We start from the raw sequence: 15,885 nt of genomic DNA on the forward strand, positions 1-15,885 counted from the left end.
ATCAGAGGTGTAGGGAGGGTGAAGTCTGTGAAGCCACAAAATTGTAATTATACAGATGCTTAACAAAACATGCACACGACAGTATTCATATCCTGTTTTTTTGTGGTAAATGTGAATTTAAAAAATTGTTTTGATAATGGTTTCATACACATACCTTGTCCATAATGTAGAGGCCGATGAAATTTTCATTGAAGAGGTAAGGGAGGAGGATAGTACATGGGATCTGCACAACATACCATTACTAATTGCATACCTTTGTATGCCTCCTCGTCTGTATACCTGCAGACACAGACACAAAAGTGAGCAGTTCAGTCATCTGCACCCAATACAGCTAGCCTTCAACATATTCTTATACCATACACATTCTTACCTCTTTGATGATTGATATCCATAGAATTGTGTCCATTTTCTGTTTTAGAAAGTTTGCACATATGAAAAGATAGATGGTATCATCATAAAACAATATCAATTTAGATCATATAAGGGACAAACCTTACCTTAAATTGAGGAAATGTTTACATTGTTCAGTTGAGTGCCTGTACCTGCTGTCCTTTCAAATTGAAATCCAAATGTTTCAGTTGGGCAGTTAGGTTCCAGCAAGAACCCCCACCACCTAAGGAGGTTCCTCGATGAACCCCACCTCCTATGGGGTTCTTGGAAGAACCTTTTGGGGGCAGTTTTCCGTGCCAAGGTTCTTCGAAGAACTCTTGAGGATCTTAGAAGAAGCCTTGTTGAACCCCTAATTTTTAGAGTGTAGTTCAAGAGAACAGATATATTTTTTATTGGTCTCTATGTTAGAAACCTTTTAAAGAGTGTGAATTTATTCTGACTTTTAGGAATATTTGGAAAGGTCTGTTTTTCCTCAGGGGGGCTGCTTGTAGGGCTTGTTTCCCTCTCCAGTCTCCACATGCTGCTGTATGTCTGTCTCTCTGTCTGTCTGTGCAATACAAGTCTGTCCTCTCCCAACTATTCTCAAGACAATGAAAACATATCAGTAGTGGTATTACAAAAGGGCTCTTCTTGGTTATCTGACACAAGCCCATTGGTAAACTGCATTATGTGCATGTGATATCTATCTGTATCTGATTGGAGAGTAGTTGTCGTTTATTTGGCCCACATGACTGTTCTAGAATGTGAGCGTGAAGTGTGTCTTCTATTGCGCTCACATGACCATAAACATGAGTGTTTGTTTTATTTTGAGATAACATGAATGCCCTTCAAATGGGATAGTACAGTACTCAATGTACTTTATCTTTTTGTGTAATCAGCCATGCAGAGAAGTCTCACATTTTGCACTTGTCCAAGACGTTAGCAGCATGTTGCAAGTCTCTTGGAATTGCTGAAGATACTGTATGTTTGAAATCGCAATGGTTAATGTTGAGGATGACCTTGCATATTGATTTCCAAGTGACCCTTCCTAACTTGTGCATTATGGCATACTGTATGTCCTCCTCTCATATTTTGTTGAGCACGTTCCTTAATGCGCCACAATCAGCACATTATATAGTTCAGATTCCCACTCACGTAAGTTCCTTTAGGCTTTGATGTTGTAAAACAAAACATGTTATGTCAAAGAGCATGTTTTTTCCTGTGGGAAAATAGTAGTGTTGTCAGAATCGGATCAGAATCAAAAGCTACAGCGGTGATCTCAGGGGACCTGGTGTTTCACGGAGACCCGAACCGCAGTGCCAAATTTGGAGCAGTATTTGGGAGGAGGGGTCGGGTGGGGGTTGAGGGTTGGGGTGGGGGGTTGTAATGTATTTTGATTGGAACAGCAAGACTCTCCTTTGCTCCCCCCTCAATCCAACATTGACCAACACCACAATGGCAACTGTTGTTTGCATTCTGACAAGGGATTTATGATGATTCATTCTGAAGAGTACAGAGGAGAGATAATGATCAAATTTCATGAAATATACAATTTTCCCTGGGGTTGTGTTTTTAATGAACATGTAACTGAACAACTAGTTCATTATGCATTTATTGAAAAGGAATGAGACTTTCGCTTTACTGCCACCATTAGAACCACCACAACTGATGTTTAATTGCACATTTTAACTAAAATATATTTCCCAATGTGAAAAGCAATCTCAGCTCTTCAACAAATATTCTGTACCTCACGTGTTGGGGACTGTACCTCATGTGATGATAAGTATTGTATGTATTTGCTGACAATTGCTGATTACCATTTTGATTGTGATTGTATTCTGCAACCATTGATTAAATGTGAAGTTACCTACTGGAGTGTATTTTGACCAAAAAAAAATGTATTTTCTTTAGCATTGTGGGCAATGAGTCAAACGCTTTTCTTAAATCTTCACGCTATAACCCTATAATTAAAATCTCGACCTCGGAGCCAGTTCCACTGCTTTTTTTTCCATTCTTCCCCTCTAATCAGGGACTGATTTATACATGGGAAACCAGGTGGGTGCAATTAATTATCACATAGAACAGATAACCAGCAGTACTCTGGACCACCAGGGTAGGATTTGAATACCCCTGACACTATAACATCACTGGATCAAGTTTCACCAAATTTTCCTTCATGGTCTTAGTCTGACTGTCACACAGGCACAATATCCGATGGAGAATACATACTCCCTCAAGAGTAATTACTCCAAACAATTCTTCGTTCATTTCTGATTAAAGCATTTCAGTATGAATGATGCTTTAAAGCTGCAATATGTAACTTTTTGGGTGACCCCGACCAAATTCACATAGAAATTTGTGTTATAGAGCTGTCATTCTCATGGAAAGCAAGTCTAAAATGGTAAATCTGTTCTATGTGCGCAATTTCTATGCTTCACGTTCTTAAGTTTAGTTTTTGAGTCTTTTACTTTTGGATTTGTACACCAGCTTCAAACAGCTGAAAATACAATATGTTTGGTTATGGAAAATATTTTTCACAGATGGTACAATGATTCACTACACAACACTTGCTTTTCCTGTCACATAAACTGAAATTAAGCAAACTATTAGAATTTTAGCAACCAGGAAATGGGCGATCGATTTCTGCATAGTGCATCTTTAAACTTAGCGTGGGAATTATCTTGGCTTGGGTTCTACTGGGGTTGTGTGGCCGTATAGTACAGGAAGTGAGATAGCATCACTAAGTACAGCTATCCCTGGAACCTGGGTGATGTGAAGGAGGGAGGAAATGCTTTTTTCATGCTGATAGTTATTCTTGGCTATTGCCCGGAAATGTAGCTGGTGCCAGAGCTGGAGCAATCTATATTGATCCTGACCTGACATGGCAGGGGCTCTGACCACACACACATACAGCTACCTGGAGTGTTTCTCTCTTACACGCACACAGTGTGTTGATATAGAGGTACAGTGGTGCACTAATCGTTGTGAGGTAACTATGTTGGAGTGTCTGTCAGGCCCTGATAACCCAGGCCAGAAACAGACGGAACATAAACATTGATGATTATCATGGCCAAAGAACACTGGCAGGCTGGCTGGATCGCTGGAAGCCACCAACCTGATCCATGCCTGAGCCACGGCCCATGGAAGGGACGGGCTGTGGTTGGTGGGAACCTCCAATATGGAAAATGTGAATTCCTTCAGCAGTACAGGCAGTTCTTTGTTTATTACCCTTTCTTCCTGTCATTCTTTTCTTGCTTTCTTTCTTGTTGGTTTGACCCTTTATCTAATCTAGAAGGGAACTGAGGTTCTGGCAGCTGTGTGTGTGTGTGTGAGTGAGTGTGTGAGTGAGTGAGTGAGTGAGTGAGACGCAATCTAGGGTAAGTTTGTCTTTTATGCCCACTTAATGTGGAGGTTCCCTCAGTACACAGGAATAGCCAACAGGGTTTTCAACTTCAATAGCCAACAGGGATTTCGTCTCTGATGTGAACCTGCTGCAGCCAGGCAGTACAGTGCATTCTGCCGGAGGCTACATGACTACATGCTAACTACAGTTACTATAGCCCTCCCACTGCAGGCTGACCCCTATACACAGTGTCTTATTAATGTGGAATGACCGGGCAAAATCACGACATTTCTTTTTACAGTTCTGAAGACACGTGATATGGCAAAGAAGCATGTTAGGTGCAATGTAGGGGGTCGATTATTGAGTGAAGGTGTCCTTGAGATTAAATGAAAATGAATAGAAAAGTAGATTAACATTATTATAAACGCTCGCACACATCGCACCGAATGTGTCTCTAGCGTTCGTCTGCTGATCGTTTAGAGCGCAGTGTTTTAGGAACCACCCGCTGTAGATGTATTAGATGTATGACTGCTGACATTTTTCACGCTGATTCAACATGCACACTCGGTTCTCAAATTACGTTCAGAGGTGCTAAGTACTCTCGGCCAGTAAGCACGATTGTTGTGTCTCTCAGCCCAGTCTGCCAGCCCTCATCCACTTCCTCAGTACTTTCAGGGAACCCTGCCAAACAAGACGGTTTTATCTCCCAAATGCAAACAGACACGGATTTATAATAAAACAATTTTAAAGACAAGGAATCCCTCCTTAAGCCGAAAAATAAATATGACGTGAAGTCTGAGTGTAGGATAAGAATTGAGCTGAGAAGTGTTGAGCTTTAGACTTAACACTCTGGATCCTCTCCACTTGCTTTGATCAACCCAGAGTTGCTGCACAAGATGGAGCCAGCCCCATCTATTATTCAAAGATGTGTTGCTGGTCCACATAAACAGAACATCAATAAAGGAGCAACAGGTAGTCATTGAAAAGAGCAGGATTGTAATCTATGTGACACTATTGTAGATGGTAGGATACGTGGGTGTGGGCGCCGGAAGACAGGCTACTGTAATATTTCATCAGCTCATCTCCCTCCCACATCACATGTCATGATGGATTCATGCTGTGGGAGCCTATGGAAATGCTATGGATTGCCATTACCCAAGACATTATCCTTTACTGTAGACCAGACTATAACATATGGCAGGCAATGCAGTTCTTCTGAAGCCTTGGTGCTGTAACTCAATAGAGTAGAGTGAGATGAGAACAGGGATTTATCATAGTAAACATGTAGACATCCAGTAAGAGGAACTCACTCTCAGGGAACAGTAGCCTAAATACAGTAAGTGTACAAAACATTAAGGACACCTGCTCTTTCCATGACATACACTAACCAGGTGACTTCAGTTCAAAGCTATGATCCTGTATTGATGTCACTTGTTAAATCCACTTCAATCAGTGTAGATGAAGGGGAGGGGACAGGTTAAATAATGATTTAAGGTTAAAGAAGGATTTTTAAGCCTTGAAACTATTTAGAAGTGGATTGTGTATGTGTGCCATTCAGAGGGTGAATGGCAAGACAAAGGATTTAAGTACCTTTCAACTGGGTATGGTAGTAGGTGCCAGGAGCACGGGTTTGTATCAAGAACTGCAACGCTGCTGGGTTTTTCACGCTCAACAGTTTCCCATGTGTATCAAGAATGAGCCACCACCCAAAGGACATCCAGTCAACTTGACACAACTGTGGGAAGCATTGGAGTCATCATGAGCCAGCATCCCTGTGGAACTCTTTAGACACCTTGTAGAGTACATGCCCCGACGAATTGAGGCTGTTCTGAGGGCAAAAGGGGGGTGGGGGGTGTAACTCAATATTAGGAAGGTGTTCCTAATGTTTGGTATATTGTTTGGTAGTCGAATTCATGTGTGGAATGGAACATGATTCATGCATGCGTGCCCGCACATAAATACATATATACCGGTACATACTAGTGATGAGCGTGGTCAGCTGTTTGTTCACCCGCACCCGCCCGCAATTGCTAATAACCCATCCGCAACCACCCTACTTTATGTGGTAAAGTGAAAATCTGATGCCCGCACCTGACCCTAACCTGCAAATATAGAAAATGTGCTGTACAGTCAGATATGCCGTAACGATTTTTGGGGGGATGCAGGATTCTTTAAAAAAAATTCTAGATAGGCCGGTTTCTGTTTATAATTTCTGACACTGTTGGTTGGCTATTTCTTAGTCAACTTGTCTATAATTACATATATGCAGCTTCTTTTCTCTTCTGTCATTACTTGTTGCCCTAGAACAGTGTTTCCAACTCCAGTCCTTGAGTACCCCCCAACAGTACACATTTAAATGTATGTCCTGGACAACTAATCATCAATCCGGGTTTCTCAAATGACTGCCTCGCCTGGTTCACCAACTACTTCTCAGATAGAGTTCAATGTGTCAAATCGGAGGGCCTGTTGTCTGGACCTATGGCAGTCTCTATGGGGGTGCCACAGGGTTCAATTCTTGGGCCGACTCTTTTCTCTGTGTATATCAATGACGTCGCTCTTGCTGCTGGTGACTCTCAGATCCACCTCTACGCAGACGACACCATTTTGTATACATCTGGCCCTTCATTGGACACTGTGTTAACAAACCTCCAAACGAGCTTCAATTCCATACAACACTCCTTCAGTAGCCTCCAACTGCTCTTAAACACTAGTAAAACTAAATGCATGCTCTTCAACCGAACGCTGCTTGCACCCGCCCACCCGACTAGAATCACTACTCTCGACGGGTCTGACCTAGAGTATGTGGACAACTACAAATATCTAGGTGTCTGGTTAGACTGTAAACTCTCCTTCCAGACTCACATTAAGAATCTCCAATCCAAAGTTAAATCTAGAATCGGTTTCCTATTTCGCAACAAAGCCTCCTTCACTCATGCTGCCAAACATGCCCTCGTAAAACTGACTATCCTACCGATCCTTGACTTCGGCGATGTCATTTACAAAATAGCCTCCAACACTCTACTCAGCAAATTGGATGTTGTCTATCACAGTGCCATCCGTTTTGTCTCCAAAGCCCCATATAATACCCACCACTGTGACCTGTACGCTCTTGTTGGCTGGTCCTCACTACATATTCGTCGCCAAACCCACTGGCTCCAGGCCATCTATAAATCACTGCTAGGCAAATCCCCGCCTTATCTTAGCTCATTGGTCACCATAGCAACACCCACCCGTAGTCTGCGCTCCAGCGGGTATATCTCACTGGTCATCCCCAAAGCCAACACCTCCTTTGGCCGCAATTCCTTCCAGTTCTCTGCTGCCAATGACTGGAACAAATTGCAAAAATCTCTGAAGCTGGAGACACTTATCTCCCTCACTAACTTTAAGCATCAGTTGTCAGAGCACCTTACCGATCACTGCACCTGTACACAGCCCATCTGAAATTAGCCCGCCCAACTACCTCATCCCTATATTGTTATTTATTTTGCTCATTTGTACCCCAGTATCTCTATTTGCACATAATCGCTTGCACATCTAGCATTCCAGTGTTAATACTAATTGTAATCATTTTGCACTATAGCCTATTTATTGCCTTACCTCCATAACTTGCTACATTTGCACACACTGTATATTTTCTGTTGTATTCTTTTTTGTTGACTTTATGTTTTTTTACCCCATATGTAACTCTGTGTTGTTGTTTTTATCGCACTGCTTTGCTTTATCTTGGCCAGGTCGCAGTTGTAAATGAGAACTTGTTCTCAACTGGCTTACCTGGTTAAATAAAGGTGAAATTAAAAATGTTAAAAAGGAATTAACATGGTCCACAAACACCAACACAGTCGTGAAGAAGGCACAACAATGCCTCTTCCTCCTCAGGAGGCTGAAAAGATTTGGCATGGGCTCTCAGATCCTCATAAAGTTCTACAGCTGCATCATTGAGAGCCTCTTGACTGGCTGCATCACCGTTGGTATGGCAACTGCTTGGCATCCGACCGCAAGGCGCTACAGAGGGTAGTGCGTAAGGCCCAGTACACCACTGGGGCCGAGCTCTCTGCCATCCATAACCTCTATACCAGGTGGTGTCAGAGGAATGCCCTAAAAGTTGTCAAAGACTCCAGCCACCCAAGTCACAGACTGTTCTCTCTGCTACGCACGGCAAGTGGTGCCGATGCACCAAGTCTGGAACCAACAGGACCCTGAACAGCTTCTATCCCTGAGCCACAATTAGCTCTTTGCAACTCTTTTGACTCATTACATACGCTGCTGCTACTGTTTTATCTTTCCTGTTCCCTGGTCACTTTACCCTTACCAATATGTACATATCTACCTCAATTACCTCGTACCCCTACACATTGACTCGGTACTGGTACCCTGTGTATCCAGTGCCTTCGGAAAGTATTCAGACCCCTTGACTTTTCCACATTTTGTTACGCTAGTCTTATTCTAAAATTGATGAAATAAATACAAATCCTCAGCAATCTACACACAATAGCCCATAATGACAAAAGCAAAAACAGAAATACCTTATTTACATAAGTGTTCAAACCCTTTGCTATGAGACTCGAAATTGAGCTCAGGTGCATCCTGTTTCCATTGATCATTCTTGAGATGTTTCTACAACTTGATTGGAGTCCACCTGTGGTAAATTCAATTGATTTGACATCATTTGGAAAGGCACACACCTGTCTATATAAGGTCCCACAGTTGACAGTGCATGTCAGAGCAAAAACCAAGCCATGAGGTCGAAGGAATTATCTGTAGAGCCACGAGACAGGATTGTGTCGAAGCACTGATCTGCGGAAGGGTAGAAAAAATGTCTGCAGCATTGAAGGTCCCCAAGAACACAATTGGCTCCATCATTCTTAAATGGAAGACGTTTAGAACCACCACAACTCTTTATAGAGCTGGCCGCACGGCCAAACTGAGCAATCGGGGGAGAAGTGCCTTGGTCAGGGAGGTGACCAAGAACCCGATGGTCACTCTGACAGAGCTCTAGAGTTTCTCTGTGGAGATGGGAGAAACTTCCTGAAGGACAACCATCTCTGCAGCACTCCACCAATCAGGCCTTTATGGTAGAGTGGCCAGACGGAAGCCATTCCTCAGTAAAAGGCACATGACAGCCCTCTTGGAGTTTGCCAAAAGGCACTTAAAGGACTCTCAGAACATGAGAAACAAGATTCTCCGGTCTGATGAAACCAAGATTGAGCTCTTTGGCCTGAATGCCAAGTGTCACGTCTGGAAGAAACCTGGCACCATCACTACGGTGAAGCGTGGTGGTGGCAGCATCATGCTGTGGGGATGTTTGTCAGTGGCAGGGACTGGGAGACTAGTCAGGATCGAGGAAAAGATGAGCGGAGTAAAGTACAGAGAGATCCTTGATGAAAACCTGCTCCAGAGCGCTCAGGACCTCAGACTAGGGTGAAGGTTCACCTTCCAACAGGACAACGACCCTAAGCACACAGCCAAGACAATGCAGGAGTGGCTTCGGGACAAGTCTCTGAATGTCTTTGAGTGGCCCAGCCAGAGCCCAGACTTGAACCCGATCTAACATTTCTGGAGAGACCTGAAACCTAATAGTTTGTAGGCGCCGACGAGAATGGCGGCCTCGTGACTAACTCTTAGGAAACTTTGTGGTATTTTGTTTTTTTATGTATAATTTTTTTTACATTATTAGCTCAGAAAGTGTTTTGTATCATTACATACAGCCGGGAAAAACTATTGCATATCAGAATGGCGGTAACTCACCAGCATTATGACCAGGAATACGACTTTCCCGAAGCAGATCCTTTGTTTAATCTCCCCAGGGCAATTGAACTGATTCCAGCGGCTGACCCAAAACATTGCCCGCGGAGGAGAGGCACTCGGAGCGGCCTGCTGGTTCGACTTAGGAGACGCACACACCACCCTCCGCTTCCAAGTATATTACTCGCTAATGTTCAGTCTCTGGTTAACAAGCTCGACGAGCTCAGGGCAAGGATTTCTTTCCAGAGAGACATCAAGGCCTGTAACATACTTTGTTTCACGGAAACATGGCTCTCTCGGGATATTCTGTCGAAATCGGTCCAGCCAGATGGGTTCTCAGTTCATTGTGCAGACAGGAATAAATATCTCACCGCAGAAGGGCGGAGGTGTGTGTTTCATGATTAACGACTCATGGTGTAATTGTAGTAACATACAGGAATTCAAGTCCTTTTGTTCACCCGACCTAGAATACCTCACAATCAAATGCCGACCGTATTATCTCTCAAGAGAATATTCTTCGGTTATAGTCACGGCCGTGTATATCCCTCCTCAAGCCGATACCACGACGGCCCTCAAAGAACTTCACTGGACTATGCAAACTGGAAACCACATATCCTGAGGCTCCATTTATTGTAGCCAGGGATTTTAACAAAGCTTATTTGAGGACTAGGCTGCCGAGGTTCTATCAACATATCGACTGTTGTACTCGCACTGCTAAAATCCTTGACCATTGCCATTCAAACTTCCGGGATGGTTATAAGGCCCTCCCCCGCCCTCCTTTCGGCAAATCTGACCACGACTCAATTTTTCTCCTCCCTTCCTATAGGCAGAAACTCAAACAGGAAGTACCCGTGCTAAGGACTATTCAACGCTGGTCTGACCAATCGGAATCCACACTTCAAGATTGTTTTGATCACGCGGACTGGGATATGTTCCGGGTAGCTTGCGAAAATAATTTAGACGAATACACTGAAACGGTGACTGAGTTTATCAGGAAGTGTATAGGTTATGTTGTGCTAACTGTGACTATTAAAACCTACCCTGACCAGAAACCGTGGATAGATGGCAGCATTTGCGCGAAACTGAAAGCGCGAACCACCACATTTAACCATGGCAAGGTGACTGGGAATATGGTAGAATACAAACAGTGTAGCTACTCACTCCGCAAGGCAAGTAAACTGGCAAAACATCAGTATAGAGAAAGTGGATGTCAAGGTAGATGTAGGTGGGTGTGGTGGTGGAATCAGGCGCAGGACGCAGAACGTTAGTCCAACAGACTTTAGTTGATGCACACGAAAAACAATCACAAACAAACGCCCTGAGGCGAAACTCCGCACGTACGCGAAAATAACGGGCGCACTAACAGGTGCGACAAAAACACTCCAAACAATGGAGATATAGCTCAACCGAGCAAACAGTAGAAATACAGCCTACCGGCACGACAGTAAAACAATCACACACAACACTAGACAAACACAACGAGAACTTATAGGACACTAATTACACTAAACGATAACAGGTGTAACAACAATCAGACAAAAGCAAACGAACACAGAAACATGCAACGGTGGCAGCTAGTATTCGGAGACGACGAACGCCGAAGCCTGCCCGAGCAAGGAAGAGAGGCAGCCTCGGCCGAAACCGTGACAGTACCCCCCCCTTGACGCGCGGCTCCAGACGTGCGCCGACTCCGGCCTCGGGGACGACCAGGAGGACGCGGAGCAGGGTGCGTCGGGTGCCCACGATGGAATTCCGTCAGGAGAGACGGGTCCAAAATGTCTCTCCTCGGCACCCAGCACCGTTCCTCCGGGCCGTACCCCTCCCACTCCACTAGATATTGGAGACCCCCATCCGACGTTTCGAATCCAAGATGGACCGCACGGAGTACGCCGGTGCCCCTCGATGTCCAATGGGGGCGGAGGAGTCTCCCTGATCTCACTTTCTTGGAGTGGGCCAGCTACCACCGGCCTGAGAAGAGACACATGGAACGAGGGGTTAATACTTTTATACTCAACAGGTAGTTGTAATTTGTAACACACCTCGTTCAACCTTCTCAGGACTTTAAATGGCCCTACAAACCGCCGACCCAGTTTCCGACAGGGCAGGCGGAGGGGCAGGTTTCTGGTAGAGAGCCAGACTCGATCACCAGGTGCGTACACCGGTCCCTCACTGCGGTGGAGATCGGCGCTCGCCTTATGACGACGGAGGGCCCGCTGCAGGTGGACGTGTGCAGCGTTCCATGTCTCCTCCGAGCGCCACGCCCACTCATCCACCGCAGGAGCCTCGATCTGGCTCTGCTGCCAAGGTGCCAGAACCGGCTGGTAACCTAACACACATTGGAAAGGGGTTAGGTTAGTGGAGGAATGGCGTAGGGAATTCTGGGCAATTTCGGCCCAGGGAACGTACCTTGCCCACTCCTCCGGCCGGTCCTGGCAGTATGTTCTAAGAAACCTACCCACATCCTGGTTCACGCGTTCCACCTGCCCATTACTCTCCGGGTGGTAACCCGAGGTGAGGCTCACCGAGACCCCCAACCGCTCCATAAACGCTCTCCAGACTCTGGAGGTAAATTGGGGACCTCGATCAGACACAATATCCTCGGGTACCCCGTAGTGCCGGAACACATGGGTGAATAGTGCTTCGCGGTTTGCAGGGCAGTAGGAAGGCCCGGCATAGGGAGCAAACGACAGGCCTTAGAAAACCGGTCCACAACGACCAGTATAGTGGTATTCCCCTGTGAAGGAGGAAGGTCAGTGAGGAAATCCACCGAGAGGTGAGACCATGGTCGTTGTGGAACGGGCAGGGGTAGTAACTTACCCCTAGGCAGATGTCTAGGCGCCTTACACTGGGCGCACACCGAGCAGGAGGAAACATAAACCCTCACATCCCTCGCCAACGTGGGCCACCAGTACTTGGCACTAAGACAGTGCACTGTCCGGCCGATACCAGGGTGTCCAGAGGAGGGTGACGTGTGAGCCCAATAAATCAATCGATCCCGAACCTCGAGCGGAACGTACTTCCGACCCTCCGGGCATTGAGGTGGACTAGGGTCGGTGCGTAACGCCCGCTCGAGTTCAGCATCGACCTCCCACACTACCGGTGCCACCAGACACGACTCCGGCAGTATGGGAGTGGGCTCCACGGACCTCTCCTCCGTGTCATACCGCCGAGACAGTGCGTCTGCCTTACCGTTCTGTGACCCAGGGATGTACGTGATCTTAAATGTGAACCGGGTCAAAAACATATTCCACCTCGCCTGGCGAGGGTTCAGCCTCCTCGCTGCCCGGATGTACTCCAGGTTACGGTGGTCCGTCAAAATGAGGAAAGGGTGTTGAGCCCCCTCAAGCCAGTGCCTCCACACCTTTAGGGCCTGTACCACGGCTAACAGCTCCCTGTCCCCCACGTCATAGTTTCGCTCCGCCGGACTGAGCTTCTTGGAATAAAAAAGCACAGGGGCGGAGTTTAGGTGGCGCGCCGGACCGTTGCGACAGCACGGCTCCTATACCGGCCTCTGACGCGTCCACCTCTACCTGAAATGGCAAAGAGGGATCCGGATGCGCCAGCACCGGAGCCGAGGTAAACAGGTCCTTCAGCCTCCCAAACGCCCTGTCCGCCTCGGCTGACCACTGCAGACGCACCGGACCCCCCTTCAAAAGAGACGTTATGGGAGCTGCCACCTGTCCAAAACCCCGGATAAACCTCCGGTAATAATTCGCAAACCCCAAAAACTGCTGCACCTCCTTCACAGTGGTTGGCGTTAGCCAATTACGCACGGCTGACACCCAGTCTACCTCCATCTTCACCCCTGACGCAGACAACTGATAACCCAAAAAGGAGACCGACTCCTGGAAGAACAGACACTTCTCTGCCTTGACATACAGGTCGTGCTCCAACAGTCTCCGCAACACTCGGCGCACCAGGGCCACATGCTCGACTCGGGTAGGCGAGTACACGAGAATGTCATCGATGTACACGACCACCCCCTGCATGTCCCTGAAGATCTCATCCACGAAGGATTGGAAAACTGAAGGAGCGTTCATCAACCCGTATGGCATGACAAGATACTCGTAATGGCCCGAGGTGGTACTAAAGGCTGTCTTCCATTCATCGCCCCCCCTAATGCGCACCAAGTTGTACGCGCTCCTGAGATCTAATTTAGTGAAGAAACGCGCCCCGTGCAATGACTCCGTCATGGTCGCAATCAGCGGGAGTGGATAACTGTACTTCACCGTGATCTGATTGAGACCACGGTAATCAATGCACGGGCGTAATCCTCCATCCTTTTTCTTCACAAAAAGAAACTCGAGGACGCAGGGGAAGTGGAGGGCCGTATGTATCCTTGTCTCAGAGATTCGTCTATGTACGTCTCCATAGCTCTCTTCTCCTCCTGAGACAGAGGATACACATGGCTCCGTGGGAGCGCAGCTCCTGCCTGGAGGTCTATCGCACAATCTCCCTGCCTATGGGGAGGCAACTGCGTCGCCCTCGACTTACTGAACACAATAGCCAAATCCCCATACTCAGGGGGAACGTGCAATGCGGGCACCTAGTTTGGACTCTCCACCGAGGTAGCCCCTACGGAAACGCCTAAACATCGACCTACACACTGGGCAGACCACTCCATCAGAGCCCTCTCCTGCCACGAAATAGATGGGTTATGGGTACTCAACCAGGGCATGCCCAGCACCACCGGATACGCAGGCGAGTCGATCAGAAATAGCTGGATCATCTCCTGATGACCCCCCTGCGCACACATCCTAAGTGGCGCAGTGACCTCCCTGATCAAGCCCGCCCCCAACGGACGGCTATCTAGGGCATGAACGGGGAAGGGAACGTCAACTGGGAGAAGGGGAATCCCTAAGGCTAAGCAAAACTTCTTATCAACAAAATTCCCAGCCGCGCCTGAATCTACCAGCGCCTTATGCTGGGAATGAGGTGCTACCTGTGGAAAACGCCCAGGTATACAGAAATGTGCAACAGAGAGCTCTGGGTGAGTGGGGCGCCTACTCACCTGGAAGGACTCCCCAGTGCGGGACCTGTCGTCCTCTCCCCTAGGAGGCCATCCCCAGCACCTAGCCGCGGTGTGTCCTCCCCGACCACAGTTGGTGCAGGAGATGGACCCCCTCGTAAGCCGACCCCTCCTCTCTCTAGCGCCAGCGCCCCTGAGCTCCATGGGGCACGGCTCGGAAGCGCTGGAGGATGAAATGGACGGACCCCCCTCGGGACGTCCGCGGGTAGCTAGCAGGGTATCCAGCCTGATGGACATGTCGACCAACTGGCCGAACGAGAGGCTGGTGTCCCTACAGGCCAGCTCCCTACGGACGTCCTCGCGTAGACTACATCGGTAGTGATCGATGAGAGCCCGCTCATGCCACCCTGCATCCGCCGCTAGAGTACGGAATTCCAAGGCGAACTCCTGGGCACTCCTCTTCCCCTGCCGGAGGCAGACCAGACGCTCCCCGCCGCTTCCCGGGGGATGGTCAAACACCGCCCTGAAGCGGCGGGAGAACTCGTCGTAGGTGATGGTGTTCGCGTCGATTCTCCTCCACTCTGCGTTGGCCCATTCCAACGCCTTCCCGGAAAGGCAGGAGATCAGGGCGGACACGCTCTCGTGTCCCGAGGGCGCCGGGTGCACGGTGGCCAGGTAAAGCTCCACCTGGAGAAGGAATCCCTGACACCCGGCCGCGGTCCCATCGTAGGCCCTCGGGAGCGAGAGCCGAACTCCTCTGGGTTCCGGAGCGGGAATGGGCTGACCTGCCGATGGTGCGGGCAGGGAGGATGGCGGTGGAGGAGTCCCTCGGGTCTCCCAGCCTCGGATGGTGGTGATCACCTCCTGCAGTGCGGACCCCATCCGCAGGATCTGGTCATTTTGTTCGCGGATCCTGTCCTCCAACGTCGCCTGTGCTGCTGCGGCTCCTGCTGACTCCATCGAGTATGGTGTGTGATTCTGTCAAGGTAGATGTAGGTGGGTGTGGTGGTGGAATCAGGCGCAGGACGCAGAACGTTAGTCCAACAGACTTTAGTTGATGCACACGAAAAACAATCACAAACAAACGCCCTGAGGCGAAACTCCGCACGTAGGCGAAAATAACGGGCGCACTAACAGGTGCGACAAAAACACTCCAAACAATGGAGATATAGCTCAACCGAGCAAACAGTAGAAATACAGCCTACCGGCACGACAGTAAAACAATCACACACAACACTAGACAAACACAACGAGAACTTATAGGACACTAATTACACTAAACGATAACAGGTGTAACAACAATCAGACAAAAGCAAACGAACACAGAAACATACAACGGTGGCAGCTAGTATTCCGGAGACGACGAACGCCGAAGCCTGCCCGAGCAAGGAAGAGAGGCAGCCTCGGCCGAAACCGTGACAGTGGAGTCGCAATTCAACGGCTCAGACACGAGACGTATGTG

At 47.9% G+C, this 15,885-nt stretch overlaps 1 protein-coding gene across 1 annotated transcript in view; it reads right to left on the reverse strand.

Moving 5' to 3' along the window:
* Nucleotides 1–15,885, reverse strand: part of LOC121550561 (spermatid perinuclear RNA-binding protein-like) — a 76,844-nt gene continuing 60,959 nt past the window's right edge. The window contains exons 18-20 of the mRNA XM_041862873.2: nt 371–409; nt 155–279; nt 1–25 (exon numbers count right to left, since the gene is read on the reverse strand). Coding sequence (XP_041718807.1) covers nt 242–279; nt 371–409 — 77 coding nt within the window. The 3' untranslated portion in view covers nt 1–25; nt 155–241. The remainder of the gene's footprint in view (nt 26–154; nt 280–370; nt 410–15,885) is intronic.

This window comes from Coregonus clupeaformis, chromosome 18 (assembly GCF_020615455.1).
Source record: "Coregonus clupeaformis isolate EN_2021a chromosome 18, ASM2061545v1, whole genome shotgun sequence".
NCBI lineage: Eukaryota > Metazoa > Chordata > Actinopteri > Salmoniformes > Salmonidae > Coregonus > Coregonus clupeaformis.